The 17,420-nt window shown below is 43.1% G+C and overlaps 1 protein-coding gene across 4 annotated transcripts in view; it reads left to right on the plus strand.

Moving 5' to 3' along the window:
• TMEM154 (transmembrane protein 154) overlaps nt 1–17,420 on the plus strand; it is a 61,461-nt gene that overhangs the window by 25,911 nt on the left and 18,130 nt on the right. For all 4 annotated transcript variants that reach the window (XM_089912339.1, XM_022599644.2, XM_089912340.1 and 1 more), the window contains 3 exons: nt 3,432–3,459; nt 4,665–4,750; nt 6,865–6,925. In XM_089912339.1, the coding sequence (XP_089768465.1) occupies nt 3,432–3,459; nt 4,665–4,750; nt 6,865–6,925 (175 nt within the window). The remainder of the gene's footprint in view (nt 1–3,431; nt 3,460–4,664; nt 4,751–6,864; nt 6,926–17,420) is intronic.

A 17,420-nucleotide genomic window follows, 5' to 3' on the forward strand; every position in this document is an offset into this window, starting at 1 on the left:
GTGAATAGAGCCTGCTGTATTCCTCCACACCAAGAAATGTCTTTAAATTTGACAACTGGGGAGCACTTGGCCAATATTTGTAGAAAGAACACTTCACCTGTTTGGAAATTACCTTTTTTCTTTGGGCCTGTCTGTTCCTTGTCCAGGAAAGGGAAGGCTGTGTAGTGACTTAATGAGCTATTGTCCTTTTCCCTAGACTTGCAGGCATTAGATTTGCAGTTGTTATTATTTAACATTTATTAGGTGTCCTGATGTGCTGCATCTCTGGGAAAGAGCTGCAGGGGAAACAGCTGGCAGTAAAGCATCCCTTTAAACAGGCTTTAACTACAGGACACCTGGCTGGGCTCAAGCTCCAGAAAGACTCTCTCGCTCACTGTTCAGCACAGAAACCAGATAAGAGAGCCGGTGCCCTGCTGGGTCCCCCGTCCCCACCTCTACCCTGCAATCCTACCGTCAAGTGCACCCGGGAGTCTAGCCGGCAGGGGGCTTCGTGGGGCTAAGTGGGTGTCAGGGGGGAACTGAAGGAGGCGGAGGGAGTGTGGAGGCCGACAGGAAGTGGCAGGGCTGTGGGAGGGAAAATGGAATCAAATGCGGGTCGTGGGTTGTGTGAGACCTGCGTCTGCCTCCCGGTGCAGAAGGAGTAGGTGGCTATTAATAGAGACAGAAGCCAGGTGGAGTGGAGCGGGCAAGGCCTGATCGCTGAGGACGGGTAATTGGTCTTCCTCCCAGTTTAATGCTCGGCTCCTGGGCGCTCTCCCAGATGTTTTCCCGTTGCCATGGCGACTGGGGCAGGGGTAATGGCCGTGGAGCAGGGGAGACGAGGCCACAGGAGGCTTTTTGCTCTCTTTGAATACTGATTACAGGAGCTTCGCGTTTGGTGCATCTGGAGCACTTTTGTAATGGGTTTTTAAACTTTTCTATCATCCGCATGCAGGGCTAGCTTTGACTCACCGCGAAGCCTGCGGGCACCCAGATTAGAAAGATAAATCCCCCCCCGCCCCCCCCCCCGACAGTGGGGCTGTAAGGGGTTATTAAGCAGGGAAAGAGGGAGGGGAAGGCGGGAGGGACAAAACAGGGGCATTGTTTTGGGTCACCTGTAAGGGAGGTTCAGCTGTATAGGGGCTTTATTTATAGTAAAATCCCTTAAGGAAATAGCCTGTACCTTTTAGATGAAAAATGCATGGATATAAAATGAGACGAACATACTCCCCTTTCCCCGAAGTGTCTGAGGAGTCAGGCACCTGCAGGGAGCTTCAGATTCCTACCTAGAGGCAGGAGGACACAACCTACAGCCCCTCAAAGGGAAGCAGTGATGGCATGAAACTGACATCTGTGCCCAACTTTCCTGGGTTAGCTGTGCCATTAAAGCTTGCCAACCCACAGGAAATTACAGCAGCTCCCGGCTGCCAGGAGCTCAGTTCCAGGTGCCTGCTGGTTGTGTTCCCTCGCTGAGGACCTGCACCTCTGCCTGCCAGACAAAGGCGGCCTCTGATGGCTAAGGATCGAGACCATTTGACTATTCAGTGGACCTCTACAAAGTGGTTTGCTTCTCAGTGGTTTTCACATCATAGAAGGTGCAGTGGGGCTGTGCTATCCACTCGCTGGCCATCATTGCCTCGTTTCTCTGGGTGCATTGGTTCCCCTGCCAAACAAAACAGAGTCTGAGCCCTGGGCTCTAATTCTTGCCCGTGTTCATCTGGAGTCTGGTCAGCATTCAAGCCATTTTGCAAACTGTTACCTGACTCACTTCAACTAACAGCAACAAAAAGCAGGCTTGTTGGAAGTTTCACTATTACGAGAATGTTAAATCCAAAACATTGGGCACAAATTTAACCCCAGGGCTGAACAATCCAGATTAAGACCTATTCATTTATTCAATAAATATTTACGGGGTGTTTGTCAGGTACCGTGCAAGCTGGATGGGGTAGGGCTGGGCGATGCCACCATGAACAAGGCAGACATGATCCCCACCCTTTGGCAGCTATGGTCTAGTGGGAGTGACAGACAAAAAAGAGTTAAACAGAGAAACTGATCAATGACAAATTGTGGCAGACACTATGGAGGAGCACACGAGGATCTGAGCTGGGAAGCAGTAGGAAAGATGGGCCTTACTTCAGACAGAGGAGGTAGGGGAGGCCTCTCTGAGGAAAGAATATAAGCTGGTGTAACTGGGAAAAGGGCTCGAGTGCCCAGGGTGCAGGAAGCCAGGCTCTGAAAGAGCAAAGGAAGCCAGAGTTTGCAGCAAAGGAAGGATTTATTGCAGGGCGCCAAGCAAGGGGGTGGGAGACACGCCTCAGATCCAGTCCAACTTGATCAATGAGTTAGGGGTGTTTTTAAAGAAGAACAAAGCTGAGATTAATCATTGTCTTGTGACATTTCTTTTCTTTTTTTTTTTTTTTTGCTGTATGTGGGCCTCTCACTGCTGTGGCCTCTCCCGTTGCGGAGCACAGGCTCCGGACGCGCAGGCTCAGCGGCCATGGCTCACGGGCCCAGCCGCTCCGCAGCATGTGGGATCTTCCCAGACCGGGGCACGAACCCGTGTACCCTGCATCGGCAGGTGGACTCTCAACCACTGTGCCACCAGAGAAGCCCTCTGTGACATTTCTTAATCGTGATTCTGGGAGTCAGGACGTTTCTGGTTTCTGGTCCATGGCTGGGGGTCTGTGAGCACCACTTGCCCTGGAGAAACAACCTGAGTTTGTGCTTTAATGATGAGATCTACAACAGCAATTTTAGTACATTAACGATGTTATCGATAACAGCAGTTTTAGTCATCTGACTCTGGTTGGTTAGTGTTCAGTTAGCACAGGACTGAGGTCAGAGGGAACAAGAAGGGGAATGAAGATTTGAATAGAGAGATTAATCATAAACTTGGTAGGGGACCTTCTGTTTTAGGGGGGACTTGGTTTCACTGAGACCAGAAGGTTGTGAGAGATCCACCCACACAAAGAGCAGGGCGAGAGGAGAGTTCCAGGGGGAGCCAGTGATTGATAACCCACGTCCTACTCCAGGACAAAGGGACAGTGTCACGTTTGGGTTTGTGTGTTGCAAGGAGATGAGACAGCAGTGGTTTGAACTGGCACATCTGGGGGCCCAGGAACAAGCCCTCTTTTCAACTCCTCCTTTCTCCATCTTACCACTGTTTTCCTCTTCCTATGGATAAAAATAGTCAAGAGGGATGGACATCCGCTGTGAAGTGAGCGCTCTCAGAGGACCACCAGATCTAAAAGAACAGATTTCACGTGGATGGGACCTCATTTCAATATGGCAGTCTGCCCTTGTTTGACATAGAGGTTAACTACTGCTCCTTTCAAAATGTTATCTACTTGAAGTAATTTCCTCTCTTTGTAGAGGAGATTTCAGCTGTTGGAAATAAAAAGTTGTTACACACACTGAAAGTTAACATGACTTTTATATTTACTCTCTTTTAGATGACCTGGGAAGTGAAAACATGAAACTGTAAGTTCCCCACTGCCTCCAGTCCAGCTCGGGATGGGCCGGGATGGGCCAGGATGTCGGGGGATGAACAGATTAGAGAGCCGGCTTTTCAAGAGTTTTGGGTTTGACACCCCTTCCGGGGACCTTTGGCTTCCCCAGCCCCAGGAAGATGTGCCCGAGTGCCCACACCTCACCCCAGGGGAGATCTGAGAGGAGGGCAAGGTCCTTTGTTCAGAAAAGAACTTTTTTTCTGACTGCTACTGATTCCAAATGCATTGTTCGTTGAGTATGCTGACGCTGGGTGTATTTCAAGGACATCCGTTCATTTATTCTGATTAAAAATTTTATCTCCAGGGAAGAGACTTTAGCTGGTTATTAAGGGAGGGGAGCCCTGGTAGAAGCCTGAGGTTTGTATGTTGAGAAGCAGTGCGTGGTGGGGAGAGGGGGCGAGAAGAGGAATGGAGGTGACGGGAGGGGGTGGAGGAGAGAGAGGAAGAGAGGATGACACCCGGAGGAGTGGCCTGGGGCGATGTCACCACCACCTCTGTCTCACACACACACACACACACACACACACACACACACACACACCCGGTTATTTGGACACTAGGCTGGCTTCCTCTGCAGGGTGGCGCCTACGCAGCACAGCGGTCAGAGCAGGTTGTCCCCTCCCCCAACCCCACCTACATTAACCTGGGCTTCTCCCCTGAACTGCGCACTGAGCCCCGGCTAGGGAGGACGGTGGATTTTTTAGCACAAGGGCTCCGTTTCTTCAAGGCAGGAAAGCCTGGGAATGGAAGGGCGAGGTGATGAAAGTAGCCTGTTGACCGTGGCCTCTGGACCTGGAGCACTGATCAAAAACCCCCAAAGAAAGGGAAGTGAAATTGAGCAAGGCTAAAATGCTAAATGTGGCAACTCCCCGGAGGAGTCTCGGGCTTGGTACCTTCCGGAGGAGCAGAGTCTCCTGGGCTGCCTTTCAGCCCATCATCAGTAATGGATGACGGTTTATTTTCGTTTTTGCCTTTTTCCCTATTAGAGTTTGGTACTCTTGAATAGGGCAAACCCCCAGCCTACCTTGGAGCGTAAGACACTGAATCAAGTTCGTCTTCCTCACAGCCAATGGTCAACATCCTAGGCGCTCCTCAAACGAAATTCAGCACATCACACATGTTGGTTTTGTTTTTTGTTTTGTTTTTTCCAACAAGCTCTTTATTTTCTCTCTCCAGCCCTATTTTTGAGGAAGACACACCCTCTGTGATGGAAATAGAAATGGAAGAGCTTGATAAGTGGATGAACAGCATGAATAGAAATGGTATGTGGTGTGGAATAACCTAAGGTGGGTTTTTTTGTGCTCTCTGGTAAGAGAAGGCTGCCCCCAATTTGTAACTATGCCATGAGTCCTGGAGGGACCCTGTGAGCCCACCCATATTACATCTGGCACATGCACGAAGTAAGCAGGGTGTCTGACCATCCTTAAATATGCAGTTTAATTATTGCATCAATGGTTGCTACTCTTTTGTATTTTTTTTGCGGTACGCGGGCCTCTCACTGTTGGGGCCTCTCCCGTTGCGGAGCACAGGCTCCAGACGCGCAGGCTCAGCGGCCATGGCTCACGGGCCCAGCCGCTCCGCGGCACGTGGGATCTTCCCGGACCGGGGCACGAACCCGTGTCCCCTGCATCGGCAGGCGGACTCTCAACCACTGCGCCACCAGGGAAGCCCTCTTTTGTATTTTTGCACAAGTTTTTCAAATGGTCTTTTTCTTCTTGAAAATGATCTTATTTTCGAGCAAGGAAATCTCTTGAAACCAAACTATCTGGAAAAAATTACCATCTGGCATTATCTGATATATTATAGAATCTAGAGATCTGTGATTCTAATCTGTATATAAATATAAAACTTTATCAAATATGGTTTACATAGATCTGTCTGTCTAGTAGGCACTAGCCATATATGTCTATTTAACTTAAAATTTAAAAAATTAAATGAAATTTAAAATTTTGTTCCTTACTCATTCCAGCCACATTTTGAGGGCTAAGTAGCCACCTGTGGCTAACAGCTATTATATCAGACAGTGCAAATCTAGAACACTCCCTTCACTGTAGAAAGTTCTACTGGACAGCACTAATAGAGATAGTAATATAAATATCCAATTATAACTTAATTTCCAATTGATATCTGGCAGTAATTGTAGTATATGTCCCTTACTTTTCATTAAATCAACATTTAGATGTAAAAATGATGACAGCTGTTTTTTCTATTTTTGATTCCTTTAAAAGATCAATAAATTATTTTAATGCTCATGCTAAACTACTACAGTCTACTATTTATATTATCCTATCACTTGTATTTTTAACATTTATCTTAAAGAAAATACCCTGGGAGCTGTCAGATTCAACAATCTACAATGGAGTTCTCAAATCCAGAGGCTTGGTGTTAGAATTTTTGTACCAGAGGCTCATCAAGATGAGCTTTCCAGAAGATGAGAACCATTTAACTAAATTGTACAATTTTGAACAGTTTTTCATAATCCAATATTGAGGGAAGAATGGTTCTGTAAAGCATTTGAGGATGGGGTGGGTCATTGAGATAGTCCTTAAAGTGGTTTCATTTTGTTGTTTTTAGTTTATAAAAATAATATACGTACACAGTAGAATTTGGAAAAGGCAAAAAAAAAAAAAAAAAAAAAAGAAGAAGAAGAAAAGTGTTCCACCACCCAGAACCAATCTCTCTTAATATTTTGCTGTATTTGCTTTTGTGACTCAGGTAATTGTAGTATAAAATCATGATCCTGTTACACTCACTAAAACCAGAAATCCGGAAGAAGGCATTTCCATTAAATCCGGAAGAAGGCATTTCCATTAAATCCGGAAGAAGGCATTTCCATTTGACAGCTAAAGCAGAGAGTGGCTTTGACACATAGGTGATAGATCCAGTGGATTTTTCTCCCCCTTGGAAACAGCATTCGTGTAATAGGAGAGAATTCTGATGACTTTAACAAGGTCGGCTGTTCCCCACTTTACCTGCTTCTTTCCTGTTGTGCCTCCAGACTGAAATCATTCTGCAGACACATCAGGACCTTGGGTGAAGCTGTTTTATTCCTGTGTCTACTCTGATCCATGCAGATTCTAGCCTTTGGAGCCCCAGTGGTGTTCCTCAGGGACTGAATAACCAAGCAGTGATGAATTGTGCCCTTTCCAACGGGGCCAGAGGCACGTTGAAGTCTTGTATCTGTGCTGTTAGTGCTTTTTCCATTTCAAGAGCCTTGCCGTCATTAATCTTTTAACCTCTGAAACTCCCTGGTGAGGCCATTTCTGCACAACTAACCATACAGATCAGAGAAATGTGATACTCAACTGCACGAGTTTTGTAGATAAAAACCAGAATTTTAGTGACTAACAATGAGCTTGCTTTTATTCTGTCCTAGCCAACTATGAGTGTTTACCTACTTTAGAGGAAGAAAAGGAACCAAACCACAGCAACCCAAGGTACTTCTAATTTCTACCACAGATTATATATGGTTGGGAGGGGGAGATTGGAGACCACAGTTGAGGACTTTTGCTCACCTTCTGTGTGCCTATAAATTTTTTTTTAAGATTTCTTTATTATTCATTTATTTATTTTATTATTTTTGGCCGCGTCGGGTCTTAGTTGCTGGCACACGGGCTCTTTGTTGTGGTATGCGGGCTTCTCTCTAGTTGTGGTGTGCGGGTTCTCTCTTCTGTAGTTCAGGGCGCCAGCTCAGTAGTTGTGGCGTGCGGGCTTAGCTACCCCGCGACATGTGGGATCTTAGTTCCCTGACCAGGGATGGAACCCATGTCCCCTGCATTGGAAGGTGGATTCTTTACCACTGGACCACCAGGAGAGTCCCTGTGCCTATAAATTTTATGTGACAGTTTTCATGGGTGTATGGAGAAACGAAAGTGTGAGTTATGGAAAATAGAAAGGTACAGATTAAATATCCTAGTGACTCTTTATCTTTAGAAATAAATTAGTAGTGACATTTTTTTGCCCTTCTAAAGAGACACTGTTGAGTCGGCTTCTGTTTTAGTCCTAAAACTTTCTGATTATGACAAACTGTAGGTTTGTTGACCTTGGATGAGTAGATGTTTGGTAAGGAAAACAGATGGAGGTGACAATCTCAAAGGGGTAACTGTAAACAAGAGTGAGTAAAATGAACATAAACAAAACAAAAGAAAACCCCGCCTGAATTGGATTGTTATATGAGAGAAATTAAATGAGAATTTTTAAAAAACCCATATTCCATTCTACCACTAGGTGGCTCTGCTTAATAGAAAATTTTAGCACACTGGGACCTGTGCGTCCTTTAGCCTTCCACAGTCTTGTTTAAATTATATTATCTTTTGTGAGGATAGAAATTACCGTGTCTGGGTGTTTTTGATCAGAGAATCCTTTGGTCAGGACCTGGGACATGCTCGCAGGAAATAGGATTGATGATTCAGTAAGTCAGGGACTTGCTCCACAGAGCACTGCTGTGATTTGGGGGGCACAGAATTGCTGATGGGGTGACTCCGAGATGACCAACGAGTAGGGAACTTGACTGAGCCTGTAACTGAGATATTACACTTCTGTCGGAATAAACAGAATACATTTTCAAAGCAGGATAAAGACCACCTACCGTCTCTCCTTCCAAGTTAACCGGAGGCCCTGCACCAGTCACCTTAAATGTTTCCAGAGCGCAGTCACTTGTCGTAAGCAGTTCCTGAAGCCAGAGCGATGCAAGGAAAGACTGATTATTAGACAGTGATTGGGGCAGTCAGATGTTTGTCTTCCAGACCCTTGTTCTGCTTCCTCCCCTAAGCCTTACCTGAGAAGTCGTGCCACCATAATCTTACTGAGGTGAGCCTCTGCTCTGATGCAGGATATGCATCTTACTGTAGATGTCAATCATTGTTACCTCTGCGGGTACTTGCATGTTAGAATTCACCACTGGTTCAGAAAAGAGTCTATCCTATTTAAAGGAGATATCAGACATTAACAAGAAGATGAAAGAAAAAAAGAATGCTAGTGGGAGTATCACAGAGGACATTACGAAGGAATTATTTCCTTTGCATTTTTACCTAAAAATGAATATCTATGTGTGTCCAGTTTAGGGCTCAGATCACCCCCCAAAACCTTATAAATATCTTATTACTGCATCTCTGATGTGCACCCTCAAAAGATGTGAGATGTCATTGGTTTTTATATACCCGCCCCTTGTTCCTTGAAATTATTGGCAACATAGAAGAAGCTTAACGTTAGAGAATTGTATGGTGGTAAAAGCTTCTTAGAAATCATGTTTTTGAGATACCGAGAGGCTGGTCTCTGAAGTAAGCTCTACCACATTTCCGCTTCTAAGGCAAAAAGGCTTAACCTATTCGGAGAGCTGCTTCATGCTAAATTATTGATTTTAAAGGGAATGTCTACATTCCTCTGTTGGTCTGGTTTTAATTCACAGGACAACTGTCAAGCTGTCACCTCATTCCCTCTTGATGAAGCCAGGACCAGGGTTATAGAACCAAGAGTGGCAAGTCCCCAGCCTTTGGTGCTGATGGCACTGTCTGACTACATCAAAGGGTATCATGATATTGCAGAGCAAATTTAACTTTTATTCACTAAAAACTCAGAAAAGTACAAAGCACTTAGAACAAATCCTGGTACAAAATTAACTCTCAATAAGTATTAGTTATTTTTAATTATTATAAAAAGTTATAATTGATATACATAAATGTATTGCCTTTTGGGTGAATGAGCCTGTGTCCTAAGGTCCAGGCACATCTAGTATGTGGAGCATTATTTTTGCTCCTGGTTTCCCTGGGGACTTCTTTTTGGAGCTTACCAATCCTGAGAAATTTGTTTCATCCCCTAGTAATGATCTGGAGCCTTTAGGTTCCCCATCCATTACCAGTGTAGGTAATATGCTGGTGATTTCAGAATAGTCCTCTCAGCCGTCCGGAATTTTTGAAAGGGTACATAGTTTGGATTATCTTGTATTTTGGATAATCTTTTCTGTCGTGATTTTATTTACATTTCTTTCTCTTATTGTCTTAATTACATTGATAATTGATGAAACATTTACTTTGAACCTGGAATCCAGGACAGATAGAAGATTTTTTTTCTGAAAGCTTGTGAATCATTAGAGATACAGGTGGTGAGTGCAATGGTCACTGGGCTTAGAATCAGAAGACTGGTTTCAAGACCCGACTTGGATGATCATTTATCCTTTGTACTAAGACAAGTCACTTTAACTCTGTAAGCTTCAGTTTCCTCATCTTGTAAAATGGATATAATGCCACCTGTCCTTCTAGTTTCACAGGATCCCAAGAGAGAAAAAAACTTTGTAAGTTTTAAAGCACCACACAAATGAAATGAATTCTTTTATGCTCTGGCAATAATTCTCCCCATCCTCTCCAACTGACTTTTTTTTTTTTTTAAAGCTTTTCTATTTTAGAGCAGTTTTAGATTCACAGCAAAATCGAGCAGAAAGTACATAGAAGTCCCCCATACCCCTGGCTCCCACATGCACAACCCTCCCCGCTGTTGACACCCCCCACCAGAGCGGGACCTTAGTTACAATCGGTTAACCTATTTTGACACATCATTACGTCCAAAGTTCCCCAGTGGTTTTGACCTCTGTGAATCATCCTTCCTGTACCGTCTAAGCAGTATACGGGTGACTCTAATGCTTCAGAAAGTATATAACAGTCACTGCAGATTGAACTTAGTGGAAAACACACTTCCCCATCCTGCTTGGATTAGCAGGAGGATGGGGAACTAAGACTTCTGGAATCCATCTACTTCTTGATGCTAGAAAGACACTGTGACACAGAACCTCTGTTATCCATAAAGTCCACTCTGATCCTGGGAAAAACGAGGTGATCTGGTCACCATCCTACACTTAATGCACTACATTGTGTGCAGACTTCAACCCTTCACCTTCTCTTGTTCAGGTCCATAAGCTCAGGTCTTTCCGGACTTTTCCCACACATCCCATTAGCCAGCAGTTCCTCATTACTTTGCCTTGTCCTCACTGAGTGGACATTTTCCTTGAGCTGTGGAATCTGAAATTTAGCACAGGATTTTAATAAGGGCCAGGGATGTACAAAGTACCATGGGAAGTTTAAAGTATGGTTTTCATGTTTTCAAAAAAATCAGTGGGAAAAGACAGCAAAGGAATGGTGGGGGAAGGGGAATTCTATATCCTTATTTCCCACCTTAGCATTTTTCCCTATAATTCGTACATGTTATGTGCCAGGCAACGTATGGGGTACCGGGAACAGTGTCAGTGGAACAGTGTCCAAGGGGTGGGCAGGGTGGAGCTGAGGTCTGCCCTAGAGTTGAAGAGAATTTCATCACCGACATTGTTCAGCCTTGCCAGCGTGTGTTGATAACAAAAAACAGATCCATTGAGTTGGTTTTATTATTGTTTAAATTGTCTTGAAAGAATTCACTCCCTTATTGTCTACCCCCATCCTTACAATACGTTCTCTAATGCCACTCGACAGTGGCAAAAACAAGATGGAATTCCTTTCATCTTGGTGCTTACAGTCTGGGCAGTCTCTTCCTTCTTCCTGAGGCCTTTATAACTAGACAATTTCCTGAAAGCGTGGTGTTTCTGCCTCTGCAAGCTTAGGTGAATAACCACAGAAAAGGAATTGCAAATATTAGCCAAGCACACGTCTTCTTTCCCTTTATGCCTGTTGGCCACAGTGATGATTTTATGTTGAGTAACAGCATTGGGAAAGATTGGGGGAGAATTAGATTTCATCCAAGTCAATTTATAACTTTGAAAGTACAGTAATAACAACAATAATAAGACACTTATTCTAGATGCCAGATACCTAGCTACTACTACCTAGGAAATTAACCAAGTCAAAGAAGGTAAGTAACAGTATACCTGTTCTGCTTTTGTAATAATTCCATTGTTCATTTTTTTTTTTTTAAGAATCTCAGGTGTGAGACTCAGACACCAATGTATTTTTATTAATTAATTTATTTTTGCTGTGTTGGGTTTTCGTTTCTGTGCGAGGGCTTTCTCTGGTTGTGACAAGCAGGGGCCACTCTTCATCACGGTGCGCGGGCCTCTCACTATCGCGGCCTCTCTTGTTGCGGAGCACAGGCTCCAGACGCGCAGGCTCAGTAATTGTGGCTCACGGGCCTAGTTGCTCCACGGCATGTGTGATCCTCCCAGACCAGGGCTCGAACCCATGTCCCCTGCATCAGCAGGCAGATTCTCAACTAATGCGCCACCGGGGAAGCCCTCCATTGTTCATTTTATGATTCATTTCTGAGCTCAACAGTATTATAAAAATGTATCACTTTAGTATTTTTCAGGAAAATGCAGGTTAGCTTAATAGAGAATTTTTTGAATTTCTCCCTGTTTCTTCCCTTCTCTTTGTGTTTTTTTGGAGAAAGTATGATCGTCAGTGTAATTTTTCAAATATACTTATTGAGTGCCTAATATGTGCCTGACATTGTCCACATCATGCCAAGACAACCAGCTAAAACTGAAACAATCCATCTGAGTAAACCTGGAAATCAGAGAGGTTAAAAACTTGCACAGCAAGTTTTTGATGAAGCTCAATCTAGAGAAGAGTTTAAAATTGGATTTTCATTTTCTTTGACTAATTAGTTAAAATAAAAGAGATATTCCATAAATGAAAAGACAAATTAGAAACTTTTAAAAAGAACCCTTAGTAGCAAGAAAGCCATCCACCATGAGGCCAACTCTGAAAGTCTTTGGTGGCTGATGCAGTGCAGACATTGACAAGACTGAACCATGAATTGCAAGAAAACAGCAGTTTTGTGTGAACCGTTCTGGCCTCTCCACTCCATTAAATCTCTGTGGCCGCTTCCAATTACTTTATGAGTTTCCTTCCTCTTTTTCTCTCCAGTCCCTCTAGTCATTTAAAAGTCAACAGGTATTAAATATTAAGTATATGAAGTGCCAACTGATTTCCCTCAAATCCGAGCTAAGTATCATGAGGGATACAAAGTAACAGTTTATAATCCTGCAGGATGCTAACCTCAAATGACATGGTTAACATGTAGGGGTGTGTGTATGTGTGTGTGTCTATGCCTGTCTGTGGTGGGTGAGAGAAGATGCACTAAATTCAATACACCACAGCCTCGTTTGAATACTAGCCCAGATTGTGTCTACACCGTGGGCATGATCTATGTGTCTTGGACCAATTCTGGGCCTGGCTCTGATGGCAGCCAGATTCTTGTCTCTATAATTCCACCTGGGCAGGCCTCTTACGGGAAGGAGAAGGGACGTTCTATTGATGACGCGGAAGAGAGCATGATCTAACTGTTCCGTGACTTGGTGCTAAACCGAACTTTGCACTCCTCCCCAAACCAGGTTAGAGAGCATCATAATTAGAGAAAGGTTTAGCATAGGTCGATGACATCTTGGGAGACAGGCAACATTAGCTGTGGTCAGAAAGAGGGATTGTTACAAGGTAAACTGGTCAGAAGGACAAAGATGGCTTATCTGATCCTGACTGCAGCCAAGGGGCAGTTATGAAATCAGGCGTTACAGTTGCACCTCCTCATTTAACCGGAGGCTTCCACTTAAGTGCTTTCTTAAAAATCATCAGATGATGCTCTTTAATCAATGCAGTTGGTGTTTTACGTTTGGAGGCTTGTCACCATACAGCTTTTTGGAAAGCTACCCCACATTCTTAAAAATATCTACACATGACCCTCTGAGAAAAATCACTCACTCATGCTGCTGTCACAGATAAGTGACCAAAGCCGTACGAATTAACATCAAGGCAAACAACAGAGGTTTGAAGCGGGATCACTGATTTTATTTGTTGCAATTCTGTGGCAGTTTGCCAAGGTATTTTTAACAGGGAATTCTAGCATTTGCCAGAGCTGGAAACATCAGGGCTGATTCGATCATTTCACAGAGATGATAAATAGCCACAGAGATAGCAGGGAACACATCTAACTCAATAAAGGAACGAGCGTGAGGGAGAACAATGCCTCCAGGCTCGGGCATGGGTGGGGAGCCAGGTCCCGGGTTGCTGACTTACTAACAGGCGCGTTGGCCGTCGCACCACCGGTGAAAATCACATGTGAGAGTTGCGACACTAGGAATGACCTGCTGACCCACTGCTGAAGCAACTTGTACCCACACTGGGGCTGTCTCTGGTGTGGCGGGCCTGGCACGTTGTCAGTGGCCAGATCTATAAACACATAAGTTCCACACGTATCATGCGTGAGGTCCTGTGCTCTTTGATGCTTTAAAGGAATGGGTTCTGGTTGGTGGGCAGTGTCACACTCTAAGCCTTCATAATGTTTGTAGAGTGTTCTAAACAAACCGCATTTAGGTTACACTGTCCTCAGAAACTGAAAGTTTGTTTTGGAAGATGGTTTCTTAAAGGCTCTGGATATTTGAAGCAATGTTCAAGCTTGTGTTTAACTGAACATTTGCTAGCATAGAATCTGGCAAAATCAGAATGCCCGTTCATGTATCTGGAGGGCAGGCCCGTGGCATAGAGCTTCGCCTACATTTTCTCATTGATTTTTTTCCAACAGCCTTCTAAGGCACACGGTATTATTATGCATGTTTTGCAGATGAGATGAGCTAAGAAATGTTAACTTGCTCAAGGTCACACAGCGAGAAAGTGGCTGAGCCCTGATTTAAGCTCTGCCCACCTGACCCTGTGCTCAAAAAGCCACCATGAGCACACGCCAGCATTGGCTCAACCATAGAAGCAGCCCAAGAAGAGAAATACCTAGGCAAAAACTTAATCAAAAAATGTATGGATAATATAAAAAGAAATTGTTCAAATTTTTATGGAGGGACAACAAAGATATAAACAAATGGAGAGAGACGTACTGTGTTTCTGAATGAAAGACTCAACAGTGTGAAAATTATCCTTTTAAATTCAACCTAGTCTTTTAAAGATCCCAATGAGCATTTCCTCTGGGAGAATAATTGTGCACAGATAGTCAGGGTAATTCTAAGAGAAGGAAAAAGAACAATTGTGTGTGGGGAGGTGGATTTGCAGGGAACATGCTCCAATAATTAAAACTGTGTATACCCAGAACCAAATAAGTATTACTGGCATAGAATAGTATATTCAAAACAGCCTCAAGTATATGTAAACATTTAATATATTATAAAAGTAGCAATTCACAGCAAGTGGATTATTCAGGAAATAGTCTTAAAACAACTGACTAACATTTGGAGGGAAAATTTAGAACTCGACCTCACACTTTAGATTAAAATAGACTCCGGATAAGTTTATACGTGAAAAAGAAAGAAATAAAATCCAGAAAAATTAAAGATAAATATTATAACTGTAAGGTGAGGTCTGGTTGAAAACATGACACACAGTCAGAAACCATATCAGAAAAGGATAGACTTAACTACATTAAAAACTCAAATTTTTTATACTTCCAAAAACACAATATAAAATTCGGAGGAAAATGACAAATTGGGGGAAAGTATATGCGATATGTATGATGAACAAGGAATTATTATTCTTAATACATAAATCAATAAAAAGATAAAGCCCCATATGGGCAAAGAATATTAATAAGCAGTTTGGCAAAAGAAGAAATTAAAATTACCAACAGAGCTTTGAAAAAAACTTTAGTCTTCCTAGTAACAAAAAAAAGTAACCCAAGAATACGTTAAGGTAAATATTAGATTATTTTCACCTATTGAATTTACAAAAGCTAAAAATAATAATATCCAGTATTAGAATGTTGGGGAAAGGATATTTCTCCAAAGGAAACTGTCAAGAGAAGGTAAATTTCTAGGGAAGGGGGGTAATTGGACAATGGGCTGGTCAAGCTTTAAAATTGCATACATTTTTAACCTAGCAATTCCTCTTCTAGATATTTATGCAAAGGTAACAACTGGAAGCATGCAAAAATGTAGCAATTTTTATTATAAATTGGAAATAGCTTAAATGTTTAACAATAAGGATACGCCTAAAAATAATGTTCTTGGTGAGACAATGTGAGACAATGGTGTGCTCTATAGCCAATTAAAAAGATATGGTATATTTATTAGCCAGAAAAGAGGTCTATATATGAATGAGAGTGAGAAAAGCAGATTACAGAACAATATGCATAACATAATTCCATTTTTGTACAAAAAGAATACATATCATTATCACAGAAAAAGGTTTGGAAGAATAAATACCAAAATGTTAACTGTAGTGAGGCTGTTAGTATTTTTATTTGGCTTATTTGTATTTTGTATTTTTTCAACAATGAATATGGCTTGGTCTTATAATAATTAACTTTAAAAATCACTTCTATTTTAACTGCTGGACACAGATTAGCGTTGTGGACAAAAGAGGGATTGTGCCCATTGCTGTACAGCCTTGTATTTTGGTCTGCTTAGAGTAGCTGAAATGTCAAGATAAGGCCACAAAAGGAAAACATGCACTTCAGAGACTTATGCTCCATAGAGATGAACTCCTGGATCTCAGAAATATTATCTTGCTACCACCCAATTTCCAAGAAAGGAAGCCTCCTTGCCCCGTTTAAGAGCTGTTTAGTGTGACTTATGAAACGAGTTGTTACGTTCGTTCTTCAGATAAAGAATGTCTTCATTTGCAGTCAGGTTTCCATTAAATAAGTTTTCCTACAGAAGTTGTCCTTTTGTCCATGTCTGCTTTCCCCTTTCCTCCCCATTGGTCAGCCTTCCTGGTCACAGCTTCTTCCCCCGTCTTCACAACACAGACACAGACACACAAACACATACACAATGTCTTTCCTCCTCTTTCTTGGATAGATCTAGCTAGCTAGCTAGCTAGCTCTCTATCATCTAGCTAGCTAGCTAGCTCTCTGTCATCTAGCTAGCTAGCTAGCTCTCTATCATCTAGCTAGCTAGCTAGCTCTCTATCATCTAGCTAGCTAGCTAGCTCTTTATCATCTAGCTAGCTAGCTAGCTCTCTATCATCTAGCTAGCTAGCACTCTATCATCTAGCTAGCTAGCTGGCTCTCTATCATCTAGCTAGCTGGCTCTCTATCATCTAGCTATCTAGCTAGCTCTTTATCATCTAGCTAGCTGTCTATCATCTAGCTAGCTAGCTAGCTCTCTATCATCTAGCTAGCTAGCTAGCTCTCTATCATCTAGCTAGCTAGCTCTCTATCATCTAGCTAGCCAGCTAGCTCTTTATCATCTAGCTAGCTAGCTAGCTAGCTGGCTCTCTACCATCTAGCTAGCTGGCTCTCTATCATCTAGCTAGCTAGCTGGCTCTCTATCATCCATCAAGTTGTTTCAGAGACCTTTTGGAAACACCTGGTGTGTCACTGAGCGGGCGAGAACTGAAGTAGGAGTCAGAAAAACATGGTCTATTGCAGCCTCTAAGAGCCTCTGAGCTAAGGAGACACCAGGTCCTTTTGATGATCGTCATTCAGGCACTTCCTTGGAAACACAGGTCATTTCAAGTGGAGACATGCTAGAATTTGGGTGAAAGGACACAAAATTTTTAAAAAGTGGGTGGAGGTGCGGGAGGTCAAGTAGTCTGCTTTCCATGAGACTTGGGTGGAGACATGGTCTCACTGGGAAAGAGCTATAGAGCCAGACCTGTGGCTGAGAGAGCCAAGTGAGAAACAAAAGCAGAAATTAGCCCGCTAGCATGGTTATGTCCACACACCATGTCCATAATTTATGTCTACTCACACCTGAAGATGCCTGATGATTGAATTCTAAATGACACTGAGAAGGCACTTCCAGATCCTCTGTGCCTGGGAAAAAAAATGGGCTTTTGAAAACATGCCAGGACCACAAAGCCTTGAGAGAAAATAACGTATCGAAATTTTTTTTTTAAGGAAAAAGAAAAGGCAGTTTGGCATCTATTCATAGAGAATGGGATTCGATTTCTTTAAAGGGGGAACCCCGGCTCCATCTGGTTCTCTCCACATCAGCCCTGGGGAAGGATATTACAACTAGAGCTAGGGATTATTTCTTGGCTTTCCTAGATTTCCTCCTCAGGGTTCAGATATAAA

This window comes from Delphinapterus leucas, chromosome 5 (genome assembly GCF_059928025.1).
Source record: "Delphinapterus leucas isolate spDelLeu-1000000601 "Yukka" chromosome 5, BTC_Dleu_Yukka2, whole genome shotgun sequence".
In the NCBI taxonomy this organism is placed as follows: domain Eukaryota; kingdom Metazoa; phylum Chordata; class Mammalia; order Artiodactyla; family Monodontidae; genus Delphinapterus; species Delphinapterus leucas.